Below are 16,903 nucleotides of genomic sequence, written 5' to 3' on the forward strand. Positions count from 1 at the left end.
TCTGTTTGCAGGGGAAGGGTTTAACCCTTCTCCTCTTGTCCGAGCTCGGGTGTGCGCCGCTGTGCGTACCCGGCCGCTCCGGGAGAGGTGGTTGGGTGGAGTGGGGGGAGAGGAGAAGGAGCAGCCGTGTTTAACGTGCATCTTCACATCCATCTGCCTCTCCGGTGGTGGTTTGGTACTTGCTGCAAGTTTTGCTGCTCAGAATTGGCCAGCCTCCCTCCTGTAGTTGTATAAGTCTGCCTTAAATCCTATGCTTAAAGGGGTGGACTTCTGAAACTGCATTACTGAAAAGGTAACTCACAAAATGGTACTTCTGTGGTGTAAGTACTTTGCATTCAAAGTTAGTGGTGTAGCTTTTTTTCTTTTTGCCTGATTTATTTTTTAAAAATGTTGGTTAAAACCAGTAATCATGTTGGCAGACAAGTACAGATACATGGACCACTGAAAAGCTTCAGAACTGTATGCTTGGTTTATTTTTTTTTTCTTTGTTAGAAAGGAGAAGGCCCTATTCTAGAAAGGGGGTGCAGATGCCTCGTCTTGCTTTTGCAATATAAAAATAGCACCAGTCTTATGAGTAAGTGTCACTTCTGTGGAATAAGGGATAGAAGGTCATTTTGTAACATCCTTTTGCCTTAACAAATAATACGCTTGCCTAAGACAGACTTGCAACTTCTGTCATTGTAGACTGTAGTTCATATACCTGTTGCTGCCGCTGTCAAAGTCGTGTGTAAACACGAATATTCTGTTGATTCTAGTCTAACATCTCTGATGACGTTTTGTCAGTAGTACATCAAGCTGTTAATGAAGTGAGCTGCTTGGTAGCTCTCTTCATGCCATCCTGTTGACTTGAAAACAATAGAATAGTCTGTTTTTCAGCAAGTCAGCTTGCACTTGTCTTTATCTTGCATTTGCAACGGAGATGGAAAAAGATTTCCAAGGGTGAGCTTCATTTTGAATCTGCAAGGGTCTGTAATAAAGCGGTAGGATTTGATGCTTGGCCTGTGGTGGTGCTGGGTTCTAAAGACAACTGATTAAGAAGCAACATAAACACTTTTTTGAATAAAGTCACGTCTGAAGTATGTTAAGGAATCTGTCTTGGGAATCTGTAAACAGAAAAGCGTGTTCCTAACAGTATTCGAGTCCCAGCCTGCCTAGCCTGGCCAGCCAACTGAATAACAACAACAAACTTGAACAAAAACCATGTTTGGCTTTCATTTGCAGGCTCCTGGAGCTCTTCCTGTTTAGGAACGATGACTATTGAACTGTAGGTAGTATGCTAACTTTTTACTAGTTTAGGGACTTTTAAAAGTGTTAAAGGATAGGTAATGCTTTGATTGCTCTCAAAGAGTAGATAGGAGGAAAAGCTCACTTCTTCCTTATTGCTTCTACCAAAAATAGGAATATGAGTCACTTGAGTGCTGAAGCTCAGTAGTGTGGGTGTCTGCATATATTGTCACAATAACCTAATTTCTTAGTAATTTAAGACTAGCCAATCCCATAATGATGGAAAGATGGGAGGAGTGATTTAGTAAGTCTCTCCAAGCCTTTACTTCCATGACGGACAAGTGCTAAATCTAGCATCTGCAGTTTTTCTGAAATGTGCTTCCCTTACTGGTTTGAGTAACACTATGTTTTTATATTGGGTGACTTTGCCACTTTTTGTTTTTAAACTAAAAATAAGGGAATGATATAACCCAAAAAAATGGAAAGCCCATATTGCAAGGTGTTCTCAAGTGTTTTAAAACAGAATACTCTGACTTCAGGTTCTTAATTTCAAGGTGGTATACTCCTGATTTCAGGCACTTTTGTAATGCTTTCAGGAGGACATGAAAGTGCTTTACAGAAATGAATAGGCAAAACATCATAATAAATTACACATACCAGAAAGTGTATGTGTAAATTGCTGGTTTGCTGTTGCTCTTTTGTCACTCTTGAGGTCTAAGGCTGGTTTGAAAACTGAGGTGTGCAGTTGTTTTGGTGTTGAAACACTTGGCTTACTCATTTGATCTCGTTCAGTGGACTGAAGGACCTGTAGGACCCCGTAAATGTTAGCAGTGTCTGTGCTTCCTCTTACGGCTTTAGACCTGTTTTGCTGTGGCGAGAACTAATGTGCCAGGGGCTGCGCCTGCCATAGTCACTTCCCTAGGCTTCACTGTTGCAGTTTCTGGATTTTAGGCCCTAATGCCTGCAGATTTCTTTAGGTCAGTATGCCCCCTCCAGCTTGTGGCATCTGCTAGGATAGCCATTAATTTAACCCTTCATTTTCCTTTGTTTTTAGAAAAACAAACAAAACTCACTGTGGCCTCACTGGGACAGTTGGCAAATGGTATTAATTTTTTAATTATTTTTTTTTTAAAGTATCTGAGTTGTCTTCTGTCAGTGGCTCTTTGACAGCATGTCTGTCCCTTCTTAAAATGAGATGTGAACTTCCTGTGGAAGGAAGCGTACCTGTTACTGCAGCAATTCCCTCTTCTGGCAGCCCCTCCCCAGCGCTCTCATCCGCAAGAGCTTCCAAGCTGTAGCTGAACTGTCGAATTTGTGATCCCACTGGTACACGCTGGGATCAGTCAGATGGGAAGCACTGGGCTCCAAAGCTGTTCCTGTAACCTGGAATTGAATGAGCAGCAGTAATCTTCCTGTATGTGTTTTTTTCTTTCCTCTTGTTTGGCTCAGGGGTTGCCATGACTGAGAATTTTGTATCTGTCGGTAACGATCGACTGTGTTACTCATGTTCCCTCAGTTCTGGTGTATTGCTTTGTATCTGTCGGTAACAATCGACTGTGTGGGGAGTATCGGTGTTACTCATGTTCCCTCAGTTCTGGTGTATTGTCTCCAGTTAAAAATGTAGACATTCCCAAGACGTGAAAAGCAGCCCATGTCTTCGTCACGAGGTTAACCCTGCAGAAAGACTGTAATGGTGCTACAGGAAATGTAATGCCTGCATTTTATTGCATTAGGAATGCTCCATTTGGGTTCGTTATAAGCTGCTGGTATTAAAACAAATAAAACTTTACGGTGCTCTTTTAGCACAGAACAGTTTCAGCATCCCTCTCCTTCGTCGGCCCTGGAAATATGATATTGAGTTATAAAACTGTTGCTGGAAAAATAATTATAGGGATACACATTACAGCTACCAGAAACAGCTTAGTTCTCATCCTGTACAGTATTGTTTTACGTAGAGAGAAATGTTTCCATGTAATTTGCTTTCTAGTTATCCCAGTAAAGTATACTGCACGAGGTGGCAGCTTATTAGTGCTGTGATTTCAGTGCAGCGCACTCTTAAGTATTCAGCTGACAGAGCAAACTAAAGAATGATGTGCTGAGAAGGGAGGAGGTAAAGTGAAGCATCTATTCCAATACGTTTGTTAATCTTTCTATAATTATTATCTTCTTGTTAGCCATTCTCTGAGGGTATTTACATATGTAAACAAGAACTTTTTGCCCTTAGTTTATGACAGAGTCTTGGACAGGGTGAAATTGTGCCTGTGAGTCTTTGGGTTGGGGGAAGTAGGGGTTTTGTGCGCTTTGTTTTCTTCACTGTTTAGCTGTTTTACTGTTAGAACAGTCCAGTATATTGGGTCTGTGACTCTGCTGTTAGTGACTTTATGTAAAATGAGAGGGTTAATTTGTTTCCTTTCTACACTGAAGGGTGCAGAGATGGATCTTGTAGTAGTTTTTCCTTTGTATGTGTGAGTTCAGCGAATAGGAGTCCTAAGGATGCTGCCGAACAACCCCCCACGCCTCTCGGAAGATACTGGTCTGTAAAGCAGAGGATGTGTGTGATGCCTTTTTTTGTTACTGTTGCATTTCGGTTGGTTTGGGGTTTTGTGTTTGGCTGGTTGTTTTTTTCGTTTGTTTTTTTTTTTTTTTTTTTAAAGTAGTCCTAATTGACATGAAACTCTTGAAGTATTGAAAAGGAATCTCAAACCAGCTGCATTATTTTTCCCAAATTCTGGAGTTTTTAAACTAATACGGTTGTCAAGATCAAGTTTATTACATGTTTTTGTGTTGTTATGAGAGAACATTTTATTCTGTGTTACAGCAAAAAAAAAAAAATATCACCAATTGTGTTGTTTTTTTCTGGCATCTTAACCTGCATCCAGATATGAGTAGCAGAAGATGCGTATTGAATGTTGCTTACTTGTTCGTCAGTGAGCGTATGCAGGTTTTTTAACTGAGCTTATATTAATAGTACACAAACCACAAGGACAGCTGACTGTGTTGCGAGGAGCATCGCTGGCTGTTGGTGAGCCTTTAGCACCAGGAATACCTAAAACGGTCTCTTGCAGTCTGAGCCCCTTTGCCAGCTTCTGAGCCATCACTCCACAGCAAACCAGTCCAGTCTTGGGTGTAGAAAATCATGGGCCACCTGGCTACGAGCGAACAGTTTGGAGGCTTTATGTTAGGGGTGAAGACCTCCTTCCCCCACCCACCCTGTGATTTTGGGGTACTGAGTTTGGGGAAGGGGTGCATTTAGACACAGCTTCTCAATTTTTACTTGGAGGGTTTAGATCGTTGCAGTCCTTGCAGTGCATGAGGGTAAAACCAGACTAATTTGAACATCTTTGTTCCAGTACCTTGAAGACCTTGACTGGATTTTTGATATCACGCGTATAAATTGTCTCGCAACTAATCTTCTGTCAGTCTGCCTCTAGCCATGGTAGTTGCTTCTAACTTCACAGTGGCTTCTTTATGTTAGTACCTGCGCTCACCCATTAGCGAGTAAAACAGGAGGACAGGATACTGGTAGTCTGACAGATTCCACTAAAAAGGCACATGCATAATTCTGTACATAAATGTCACTAAAATAATTTTCCAGAATGTTTTAATCTGGCTTCTAATCATTCCCTGGTAGACACAAGCTATTGCCATCTGACTCAGCGGGCTCTCATTAGAGCATTCTTAAAAACTCTGTCTGAGATGCTCTCTTCTGTGCAAACATGAACAACGGATCATACTTCATACAGTCCTAAGCACGGTGTAAATTGGGATCTAATAAGAAAGGAGGGTTTTGCTTCATAATGACTGTTGGACCATAAAAGTTAAAATGCAGGTTTCCTTCCCTCTGTAGTGCATGGCATAGGCTACAGACGGGTTGGGAATTGCTCTCCTTTCCCTCCATTGTTTTCTTACCTGTCTAAAAAGAATACCAAGAGCTTTCTACTTTCAGTAGAGGCCAGCATGGAGGACAACTCTTAAGTGGTTTTCACTTGCAAACACTAACAAAGCCTGCAAGTGGTCTTCAGCTTGAGTTTAACAATGCAGTTATCGAGTAACACCCTCTTAACCCTCTGGCTCTTGCTTAGTTCTTGAGTGTATCTTGCAATTACTATATATGTATGTGTATATATATGTGCTTTTTACTACAGGATGCTTTGCATGTGGAATGGAAAATGGATTCCGAGTTTATAATGCAGATCCACTCAAAGAAAAAGAGAAACAAGGTAAAATGCTTACTTATTACACCATGCTGGTTCTGTGTTGGAAGCTCAGCCCCCTCGTCTTTTCCTGTAAGGTTCTTGCTTAACTTTCGCTGTTCCATCACTGGAAGGCTTTGAATAAAGCCTCAAGCAAGGAAGTCCGTGCTGGTCCCTAAGGGACTCTCACGCCGCTGCCTGGTCAGATGTTTAGGTGCTATTAATTTGCATAAAGCTGGCTGATAATGAATGTATCTCACCTTCTTGCAGAGGCTGAATTGTGTTAGCTGTTCCTAATGTTTGTAGTCCTGAATAGGAGATAAGTTCCCTGGTTACTCACAAGTGGGAGAAGAGTTGCTCGCTGCAGTGTTATTAGGTACCATCAAGAGAAGTTGTTCTGTCCTTGTGTGGTAATCTGGATGATCTAGTACAGCAATAAAACTGCTGCCTTCTGACTGGAGAGCTGAACAGAACATTTCTCAGGCTTGCTAAGAGTACTGCTGAGTCTGAGTAAGCTCAGACTTCTAATATTCTAAATTTTGTATTTTCTGTATGCTTAAAAAATTTGGGAGGATCTTGAGGTGGTAAATCTAGTATCATGTCTTAATAGAAATTACTAGATGAGCTATATTAACAGGTAGTGGGGCTTTTCATCCAAAAGCAAACATAACTGAGTCAAAATAAGGGAAAGTGAAACCTACCTGTGATTCTAACCTTAAATATAGGGAGAAAGCTGCCATGCTGAACAAGTTTCCCAGCATTTCCAGCCTGTGGTGACAGAAAGGATTCAATAAGAGGGAAAATGTACTTAAAATAGTGATTGCTATGAAACCAGGCGTGCTGTCACTTTCTAGTGCTGTAAGAGATTGCTGTCACTGTTCATGTGGCCAAAGCTGACAAACTGTTTTCTGTTTGTAATAATAAATTCTTCCATAAGCAACATGTCTTGGGCCTATGGTGATGGTGTGCTAAAAGGATCAGAATTCAGGTTGAAGTCCTGTTGAGTTCGTTGTCAAAACTCTCCCTGCCTGTGGCTCTGGCCACACTTCCAGGACTCCTGTGGTGAAAAGTTTCTTAGGAGTCAGATTGCCTCTTCCCTGTGGATTTTGAGAGGTCAGACTGCACCGGTGCATGGTTTACACAGAGAAATCTTGTTCATCCTTCATGTGTAAACCTACCAGAAAGAATCCCAGATGGAGCTTGTCTATTTGATTGATTTTTATAACCCAGTGTGAAACCAAGTCTTAACTGTCACACCCTGGCTTATCTTTCTTATACCCAGGAGTTCCATGAAGTTCCCCATCCAAGCATCACCTGTCAGAACTGTAAAGATCATGATTAAAGTGTCTGTTCTAAGACAGATTCAGAACACATTGCACATTCTTAAATTGTCCCAGCTTATCATTCATAAATATTTTAAGACTGTCGCGGTGATAATACCTCTTCATAACAAAATGTGCTGTCATGCTTTAAATGCTTTAATAGAGTTAAGAGGAGGAGTGGGTGCAGAAGGGGGTAGTGTCCAAATACAGCTGTTCAGGAAGGAAACTCGGCAGTCAAAAGTGGTGTTGAAGAAACCACAAAGACTTGTATGATATCCAAGACTACTGCTCCAGTACGAATATCTTTCTAGCGATCTACCTTCAGTGTTGTATCTTCAAGTCCCAACATAAATTCCTCATCCAGATGTACTGCAGTGCTTCTTAACGTCTAACTGAATCTCCCTTGTCCTATCCTTCATGCGTATGTCTACATCTTTCCATTGTAGCGCTTCTCAGCTCCTCGGACATTTTCGCTGGTTTATCCCTATTTCTGACAGTAGGTCTCTCTTGAGTCCTTGTGAAATTTCAACTTTTTCCTCTAGCTTTGAAATGTTTACTAGTTTCATTTGCTTTTCCTGCTGCCACCTGCCAGTGTGCGGAGTTATTGGATGGTCTTTTAAAGGAGGAGTTTAACTCTGCTCATCTGCCTTGAAGGCCACAGTTACGGCCTCTTCTCCTCACAGTTCAGTTCCCCCTCCCCACTTGGCTGCCAAGCATCCCTCTAAGCTATGGAAACAAAGCCAAGCCCCCACTCAAATGCCATCAAATTGAAAAAGGCTTTTATTAAAAAATCCCCTGGGTGGTATTTTGTTCCTCCACTTGAACCATAAGCATGGCATCTTACTCTACTTCCTCTGCAGCTGAGATTTTTAAAAAGAAAGTTACCTTTTCCTTGCACTATAAATGAGAAGCTGCCTGCACCAGCCAATGTATCTTGCTTTCACGGTTTCCTGCACTGTTGAGTGAAGGCTTGGAGCTAGACCTGGTGTGCTCCAGAGAACAGCACTGCAGTCTAGTTCAGTTACATACATGCGCCTTTTGCCTTCTTTCCTCAACCGAGTCTGTAAAGACAAATCCCCTTGCAAATAAAAAGGTTCGTGACTAATGAATACCACTGGTATTTTTCTAAATGCATGGCATTAGCATAATAGAGCAACTTGGAATGTATGTGCGTGAGGGGAATGCATTGAGCAAACTGGACAGTCTTTCTAAACATACTTACAAACCCACTGTATAATAGAAATGATCAAGCTGCCATGAGAACATTGCTTGATCTCCTCTCATACAGCATATTTTAATATAACTTCAAAACCTTGCTGTGTTTTTTCTATATAGGAAAATGAGGCCTGTCCAGACTGTGTGACAACAACAGTAGTCATCTTCATTGCTGTGAAAAATAGTGACTTTGCTGAGAATCCTAATCTTAAACAAGCACAAAAAAACCCAAACAAATAACCCACCCCCCCCCCAAAACTCCCACCCTTTTAGTCAGGATTTCTTGTCTGTCCCCCCCAGTCTTAGAGGATTTGGAGGTTTTTAAGGTCAGCCAGGGTAGGAAGATGCTATTCTTCTCAGGTGCTCGAGAGAAGCGCTAGGTAACGGGAGCTTTTCTTGTAACAGTGGTAAAGATTAGATGGCATTTTAACAGGTTCTATTGCTTTTAAATGAAATACATTTTTCTTTCAGAATTTCTAGAAGGTGGTGTTGGCCATGTCGAAATGCTGTTCCGTTGCAACTATTTAGCACTAGTAGGTGGAGGGAAAAAGCCGAAGTACCCACCTAACAAAGGTGAGTCTTGAGGAACAGCTCGTGTAAATGTTTGCCTTGCAATCTGTCTGAAACTGCCTTGAGCTGAGGTCTGGTATTCTGAAGGCAGGATGGAGGGGATGTTGCAGCAGTTTAAGTAAATGTGGTGAAGTAAGTCGCATCGCTGCTGTTGCAGTGTTAAGGGGCAGGTACCTGCCATGACCAGTCTCCGAGACCTGGTGACAAAGTCTGTACTTATCTCACAGTTAACTTTGCAAAGAGACTCGATGGCTCAGCAGCCGGAGGGGGGAAAGGGCCCTGGGTGGCAGGCTTTGCAGGAAAATATGCTACCTTTTTTGACTGCTGCCTTATGTCTTTGATAACCCTCAGAGCAAAACAAAAAGGCTAGCTGATTGTCCTTTGAAAAATGTATTTTTATTGTCAGCTTTTGTAGTCAGAGTTTACCAGCTCCTACCTGCACCAGTCATAGCATGAAAGAGTGGGTTGATGTGGAGTAGCTAAATGCCTTCTGGGGAGCAGGATGCCAACCTGTAACTGCTTAGCTATTGGATGCTCCTCTTGATTAGCCTTCTCAGAAACTAGAAGTTGCTGTAATGGAGACAATGCGGATCTGTGGATATGCCTTGATGAACTAATGCAATCTCTGCACTGTTCTAGTAATGATCTGGGATGACCTGAAGAAGAAGACTGTCATTGAGATAGAGTTTTCGACAGAAGTCAAAGCAGTCAAGCTGCGAAGAGACAGGTAGGTACAAAACCCATGTTCCAAATGCACAGCTTGGCTTTGTACGCTTCTGTTCATTTCCAGCTGTTTGCAGAAGGAAGAAGATCCTGCTTTAACACCTCAATAAACACCACCAGCAATTAAGGGTAAAATGGGCTTTTGGGGCAAGCGTTGGGTATGAACAGATCACAGCTCAAATATTGGTAGCCAAATCCTCGGTGAGAAGCCTGTAAGGCTTTCTGGCCCCCTGATGTAGGGAAGTGTTCTTGTGTGGCTACCGCTGATGTTTTCTAGGTATGGAGGAGTGTGAAGGGAATTCAAGCGGATCTCTAGAGCAAGAGCAGCTATTAGCAGCTGGAGTCTGTGCATGTGTGGGCAGAGGGGTTCTGCTGTCACAGCGTTGGATGGAAGTGCTTTGCAGGTTCATAGTCGCATGGGTTTTTGCAAGGCTGTACGTCTGTAGTGAGGGGGGAAAGAAAAGATCTAGCCACTGAATCAGTTGAAAGCCTTTGCTGATGTGAATCACGATCTGTGTCCCTGTTTTACCCACCCCAAGTCATAGGAACTTCTTGTCTGTTTCAGAATTGTGGTAGTCTTGGACTCGATGATTAAAGTTTTCACATTCACACACAATCCCCACCAGCTGCACGTCTTTGAAACCTGCTACAACCCTAAAGGTTAGTTGTATGTATGGAAGTGAGTTTATTCTGCTCTCGACATGCTATTTATCTTTAGCTGCTTGAGTCGGCTTGTTTACTAAGTCCTTAAACAGTTTTCTTACTGCACTCTAGACTTGCCCTTTGTGTTTATAAGATGGTTATTAAAACTTTTTATTCATACTTGGTGCAGAAAAGCTTTTTTCATGTACTCGTGTTACAGATTTGATTTCTAGAAGAGCTATATGCTTTCTTCTGTAAAAAAAACCTTTAAACTTGATGTATTTTGTGCTGAAAGCTTAATTATAAACACAAACTATATTAAGGTGCATTGTTCCTCTCTCCAAATGGAGCTAGAACTGTCTAGCAAACTATTCTCTACAGTGTCAAAAAGAGCCTAATTAGCAAGCTGATATTGTTCTTTTTAAATAGCAAGGTATGGCCTTGTCTTTTGTTGAAACAAGCAGACGGAGCCCTGAGCCAAGCACAGTCTTAGTGTGGCAGGCTCAGTGATGGCAGCTCTAGGCGCCAGGCAGGCGTGGGTTTGACCTAAGGAAGCGGGTTTGCTGCAGTGGGTTTTATTGGAAAAGGGAGGGACCGTCTGGAAGGAGAGCCCTGGCAGGGAAGAGGTGAGCATACTCCCACATCAGCTGCACGCTTAAGCCCAGCTATGCCCCAAGGTGTAAAATGGGAGGGGTGTAATGGCAGCTGTGTGAACATCTGCATCTGGGCCCAGCTGTGCCCTCACTGATGGTGGTCAGGGTCCCAAAGCACAGGGCCTGTGCAGGGAGTGTGAGGAGCTGGGCTTGTTTACTTGTGCAAGAAGGGGGCTGTGAAGGGCTGTCTGCAACTGGGGGCTTACAGCTGCTTAAAGGACAGTTACAGAAACGATGGAGCCAAACTCTTCTTGCTAGTGTCAGACAGGAGAACAAGGGGTGTGGGCCATGCTTGGTATCTTGGGAGGATCAGCTTGGATGTCAGGAAGATGTTTTCTCCACCAGGAGGTTGCTTAGGCTTGGAGTCCCCACCTTTAGAGGTTTTCAAGCCTGCTGGATGCAAACACAGAATTGCTGGCTGCGCTCAGGGCAGCGCAGCCTAAATGCAGAGTTGGCCTGCTGACGGACAGGGTGGGGGGAGTGGTGTTCCCTGCGATACCCACCCATTGCTCCACTTGCCGTGGGCTGAGTTTGCAGGAATTTACGAGGTATCAGCAGAACACCTGGGAGAGATGCAGTTTACCATGAACAGCCTGCAAAGTTAGGAAGAAAAAAAAGTGCAAGTACCATAAGAACAAAGTTCAAAGATGAATTAATAATAATCAGTTTTACTGACAGAAGAGAAACTAAAATATCACCTATTAGAAACTCTTACCCTTTCTGAGCTGCTAAGGAGACTCTTCTCTTATTTTTAAATAGCTTTGCCGTAACAGACTGATGGAGCTCATCTCTGAAAACAACCAGCTTTCAGATAACCACAACTAGATTACTTTGAGATAAAGTGATGAGAGCAAGTTAAAATTATGCTACTTCTCTCTGCTCTGCACTTAGGGCCAGATCATGTTTTGGGATACCGCAATAGCCATTAAAATGAAATTCTCATTTACTTCCTGTATGTTGGTTTGTTCTGAAATTTTAGATGTTTTAGAAACTTATGTTTGAGAACTTTATTAGGTTGTGGGAATTACACAGTTATTGTCTCTATTTTTTTTCTTTGTCCTTTAGGTCTCTGTGTCCTTTGTCCAAACAGTAATAATTCTCTTCTTGCGTTTCCTGGAACACACACTGGGCACGTGCAGATAGTGGATCTCGCTAATACAGAAAAGCCTCCTGTCGACATACCGGCTCACGAGGGAGTCTTGAGCTGTATAGCTTTAAACCTGCAGGGAACAAGAATTGCAACAGCATCAGAAAAAGTAAGAATAATATCCTCCCTCCTCTGACTTACTATGCATTCTAGTGTAGCAGCTCCTTCTGAAATAGGAGGCTGCATCCTTTCATAGGAAAGACACAGGAATAACTGGGAAAATTGCCATTGAAGTATGCATTCCCAGTCTGTCTTTATCTTTACTGCTCCTGGAGGATATCCAAAGGCAGTGCCCAAGGCAGCAGTTGTGTTCTAGCTGACTGCAGCAGTGACCCCTCGGTGGCGTTTGAATGCCCAAGCAGTTCACATTTCACATATTCTTCAACAAATACTATTAATTTTAAATATTAAGGGGAGGGGGGAAGCGTACTTGCATTCTTTCACCTCTATTAGTTTCTGCTTAAATTCACTTTAAAACCACTGGCTAAAGAAATACTGGCAAATAGGTCTGTCATACTGGAGGGCTTAGTTCTGCTCTGGCGCAACTCCTGTTACAGACCAGGAGGGAGGTGCTCTGCCCGCTTCTCATACACGCGCTGCAGATGTTTTCATACAGAGTGCAAATGATCAAATGGTTCTTGGAATATTCACCAAATCGTGTGCGGCCGAATGTTACGTAGGGCTAAAGACCGCAATATGCTGACAAAAACCTGAAGTTACTGGATAGTACAAATCCCTGGGCTGATGCAGAGAGTGCAAAGCAGTCACAGCCCTGCCTTCTCCCTGGCAGCTCCCGTGGAGCCTGCTAGCGAGCTGCCTCTCCCCAAGGACGCTGGGTTCCACAGCAGCCAAAGGAACGCAAGGTAGATGTACCCATCGACCTGCGGCACTGGGTACTCGCTACCTTCCTCCACTCAGCTGAAACGAGTGTCTCAAGGACAAGCTAAATTAATCCAGAAAATCTCTGTTTGGAATAGTTTCTCCTGCACAGCCTATAGCTCAAAAAGCTTAAAAAAAAATAAAATACATCCACAGTTTCTCTTAATTAAGCTTAATTACTGTGTGTCTTCTAAACAAAGCTCTTAAAACTGCCAACTCCATTGCTAAATAGAATAACGACCTGCTGAATTTGTATTAAGACATTCCTTTCTTATTTAGAGAAAAAGTTCAAACAGTATTTTTGAACTGAAATAGGAGTATGGCCAAAGTGCCATACTGAGCATACTGTAAGCAAATACCCCAAGCTCATGCCTTAAATCAAAACTACGCTGACGTTTACCTGGATCTTTCTCTGCTGGGCTCTGTTCTTTACTGGTGTGCGACTGGAGAGGTGCATTTGTTAACCAGGTGGGTAACAGGAGTTGTAGGTGATATTGCATACCCACACTTCATCAGACCAAGGACTACAGAGTCATTGATGGCTTTATCCAGGGTGCACTGGCTTGTTTTACATCTCCGGTGTCAAGCTGCGTTTACTGCAACTGAAGCACAGTTCTCTAAGGCCGTATTCTGTGACCCAACTCATCTATGAGGTCTCTCAGATGTGGATCTATACAGTTAATGAGCATGTGATAGGGAACTAATCCTTCTAGATTACTTCAGCAGAACTAATTGTAAGGCAAGACCCTCCACAGGCTGATTATACTTACATGAAAAAAAAAAATTGCACAGTAGCAGTCAAAACAGGTACTGACTATGGGGAGCAAGAGAGGACGGACTCGTGGCACCTGGGGACAGAAGGCTGTACCCACGCCTACTCAAATGGTTGCAAGCTAATGCCAGGGCTGCCCTGCTGCTTCAGAGTGCAACCGGGGTGAGACTGACTTAGACGAGTAGCTAAGGAACAAGGTTGTACAGCAAAGCATTGTAACAGTGTGGAGAGGGTGGTGGGGGGAAATCAATATTTGTCCCAAAAACTACGATTAAGAAAGGTTCTCTCAGATCTACTGAGATGAAAACCCCCGTGGTGTATGTAGGGGCATGTGGGTCAGGTAGAATTTTAGGATGCATTCACAGATGTGGAAAGTCTTCTGCCTTTCCTAATGTAACACTTGCTTCCTTTTCAAGGGGACCCTCATAAGAATATTTGATACTTCATCAGGGCATTTAATCCAGGAGCTACGAAGAGGATCACAGGCAGCCAATATATACTGGTATGTTTAATTGCTTCTGCTTTGGTGTCTTGTGGGTAGAGTTGTGCCAAGGCAGGCTGGTAAACAGCACCCCAGTTGCCATCAAAAAGCAAAGCAGAGTTACGCTGCTGCGGGCACAAACAGAACTCCCCTGGCAGTCAGGTCCCAGGGCTGCACCGGGCCCACGCTGCTTCCTCTGTGGGCGGTGCTGGGGGAGAGCACAGGAGCTGGCAGCCCCTGGGGGGGGTTACAGGGGTTGGGACAAAACCTTCTGCCAGGTCCACCACTCTGCGTAAACAGTAGTGGGGGGCAGTGCTTCCACTTCACACCAAAATACAGGGAATGCGGTGAGGCAGAGACAAGGATGAGCACCCGGGGCAAGCAGAGGTTCGTTACAACACAGCACTGCTCTGTGTGCGTGAGCCCAAGACCGCATTTGAGACTACACCCTGCTGGAAGCACTCTCTTGGGGTGGGGAAGCTTCTCTTCTCCTTAGCACCACTCCGGGGTGGGAGCGTGGCATGTTTTCTCCAGTACTTGCCTACTCCTTGGAGCAGAGCTGGCGCAGTTTCATCCAGCAGAAGTGGCAGAATGGCCCACACCGCTGCGTCCGCCTCAGGGCAGCCTGGCTGCTCCTGACACCCGGGCCCTCTGTTCCCACGGAAGGGGCTGTTCATCCTCTCCAGAGCAGCTGAACTGGGGGAGTCCCAGCCCCTCCAGAGAGGAGGGGCTGACCCCTTGCCTGGCAGCTGCCCTAGGCAACTGCAGCAGAACAGCCTTTGCCAGAAGCTGCAGGTCCCATCTGGTAGAAATACTGCAACTGTCTGTATCCTCTACAGTATTAACTTCAACCAGGATGCTTCCCTCATCTGCGTCTCCAGCGACCATGGCACAGTACATATTTTTGCTGCAGAAGACCCTAAAAGAAATAAGCAGTCAAGGTAGGGTTTGAACCGTTCTGGAGACTTCGGGGGGGGGTGGGGCTGGGAAGGGCCTTGGACTTTTAACAGAGCTCAGCACACTGGTCCTGTCAAGCAGTGGCGAATCCCTACACTGCTGGAGGGGGCAAGATGAATCTGCTGTGCTCGAGTGCAGTTGCAGGTTTAGGGCTCTACAGCAGCTGCCACCTATCTGCTGTCCTTGAGGAGCTGTAGAATTCCAGCAGAAAGTCAGGGTGAGTTATCCATGGCTGTCTCTTGGCCTGAACATACTTTGCAGACACTTCACATAAAGCAATCTCTACTAAAAACAAACAAACAAACAAAATCAATCCTTTCAGCAATTTTTGCAGTCACTTAAAAATACAGAGCCAGCAAACTGGTTGTAGGGTGTCCCCAGAAGGGGAATCATACATATTACCTGACAGTTAGGAGAAGAAAATAAAAAGCCAATCAAAAATAGCAGCTGGGGTGAACCTGGGGACTTGTTCAAAGACACCAGCAGTTCTCAGTCAACTCTAGTCGACTAAACACCTTACTCGGTGGTTATGCTTTTTTTTTTTTTCTTTCTCTCTTTTTCAGTTTGGCCTCCGCCAGCTTTCTCCCCAAATACTTCAGTTCCAAATGGAGTTTTTCCAAATTTCAGGTTCCCTCAGGCTCTCCGTGCATTTGTGCCTTTGGAACGGAGCCAAACGCTGTCATAGGTAAGTGCTGGAGGCTTCCCCAGGTTCTGTCTGGAGAACCAGGCTTTGAGCTGGAGGAACGCTCAGATGAGAGAACGCTGCCTGCCCCTGTCAGCTGAGAACAGGAGCACAGCGCTGCAAGGGAGTAAGATCCAGCAGCGCCCGGGGTGGGCGCAGCGCTGGGCTGGCTGACCGCAGGTTCCTCCAGCGCACCCCTCCGCATGCTCCCCGAGCTTGAGAGGTTGCAGTTTGAGCTGTAGCTGAAGGAACAGAACGGCTGCCTTGGAGCAGGGGACCTGACCGTGTTTGTTTTTGTTTCAGCAATATGTGCAGATGGCAGCTACTACAAGTTCTTATTCAACCAAAAAGGGGAATGCTCAAGGGATGTCTATGCTCAGTTTCTAGAAATGACGGACGACAAGCTTTGACTGAGGTGAGGGCGTGCATGGGTCAAAGCACTGCCTTGGCTACTCCACATCTTTGGAAGGACAGTATACGAATGTCCAAGACTGGTCAAGAAGTTTAGCAGACCTCACCGAGAAGCCTGGCCCAACACGATCAGAACAAGCTCTGAAGTAGTGGACTACTTATGTTTATTCTCATTTCTGCAAGTATTCATCATTAAAGTCTCTTTGGGTTCCTGTCATCAACTCAAGTTTTCAAGATGGCGGCTTTCCACAAGCTTGTGCCTATTGGGTTTCTCTTAATCTGAACTATGAAATGACTTCCCATTGAACATGAGTGCCTGCCATGCTGAGAGCCGCGGGGGGGCCGTACGAATGTACAACGAGCCTTGGAAAAGGGATGTGAAAGCAGAAGATTTCAGGCACTGCTCCGGAGTAACGGGGGGGGAAGGGGGGACAAGCGCGCAGCCACGGCTGACTGTAGCTCGAGCCACGCCTGTCCTCAGACCTGGTGTACGGGGGGTGGGGGGCAGTCGTGCAGCTGCAGCGGGCAGCTCCCCCCCGTGCCCCCGCTGGTTGAGCGAGCGGCGCTGTCAAAGGTGCCAGACGGCGCGGAGTCGCTGAAGGCATGCTCGGGCGCCGGCTGAGCCAGCGAACCGCGCCTGGGCACGTGGAGCAAGCAGCCAGGGTGCTCGGGCAGGGAGAGCGCCCCTTTCTGTAGAGGCAATTCCTTCTGTAACGGAGCAGCCATTCCGGGTTTTAATCCCACCCTCAGTGCTGGGCCGACAGCTCTACGCCAGCTTCCGAAATCGCTGAGCTGCAGCCAGAAGACAGGACAGGCCCCTTGCTTACACATCCAGCACAATAACTGAACCAGGTGGCATGAAGTGTACTTCTCTGCACCGGCTTTAAACTTGCAAACTTTGGGTTTTTTTTTGTTTTGGGTTGGAATTTTTGTGTTGTGTTTTTATTTTTTTTTTTTTATTTGAGATATTGCTGGCCTAGGGACAGTTAGGTTAAACTAAACCAACTGACGTGTAAGCTCTTCCCCACAACT

General features: G+C 44.7%; 1 protein-coding gene across 3 annotated transcripts; it reads left to right on the forward strand.

Moving 5' to 3' along the window:
* The first annotated feature begins 13 nt into the window (after positions 1–13).
* Positions 14–16,123, forward strand: WDR45B (WD repeat domain 45B). Of its 3 annotated transcripts, none has more exons than XM_035893284.1 (10): positions 14–292; positions 5,370–5,444; positions 8,426–8,527; positions 9,164–9,251; positions 9,813–9,907; positions 11,608–11,798; positions 13,757–13,842; positions 14,661–14,762; positions 15,342–15,463; positions 15,764–16,123. In XM_035893284.1, the coding sequence occupies exons 2-10, from the start codon at positions 5,387–5,389 to the stop codon at positions 15,868–15,870; spliced, it is 951 nt and encodes a 316-aa protein (XP_035749177.1). In that variant the 5' UTR covers positions 14–292; positions 5,370–5,386; the 3' UTR covers positions 15,871–16,123. The 3 variants fall into 3 exon arrangements, with proteins under 3 accessions (XP_035749177.1, XP_035749178.1, XP_035749176.1); XM_035893285.1 differs by lacking the exon at positions 14–292 and adding an exon at positions 2,348–2,638; XM_035893283.1 differs by lacking the exon at positions 14–292 and adding an exon at positions 2,783–3,757.
* Positions 16,124–16,903: the final 780 nt, after the last annotated feature.

This window comes from Egretta garzetta, unplaced genomic scaffold, assembly GCF_000687185.1.
Source record: "Egretta garzetta isolate BGI_Z169 unplaced genomic scaffold, ASM68718v1 scaffold34, whole genome shotgun sequence".
Classification (NCBI taxonomy): domain Eukaryota; kingdom Metazoa; phylum Chordata; class Aves; order Pelecaniformes; family Ardeidae; genus Egretta; species Egretta garzetta.

Bases quoted from the DNA above. Each gene is read 5' to 3' on its own strand.
- WDR45B (XM_035893283.1), top strand. From the start codon at position 3,718: ATGCTGCCGAACAACCCCCCACGCCTCTCGGAAGATACTG. The intron at 13,843-14,660 runs GTATGTTTAATT...TATCCTCTACAG, and splicing joins CAGGCAGCCAATATATACTG to TATTAACTTCAACCAGGATG. The intron at 14,763-15,341 runs GTAGGGTTTGAA...TCTCTTTTTCAG, and splicing joins AAAAGAAATAAGCAGTCAAG to TTTGGCCTCCGCCAGCTTTC.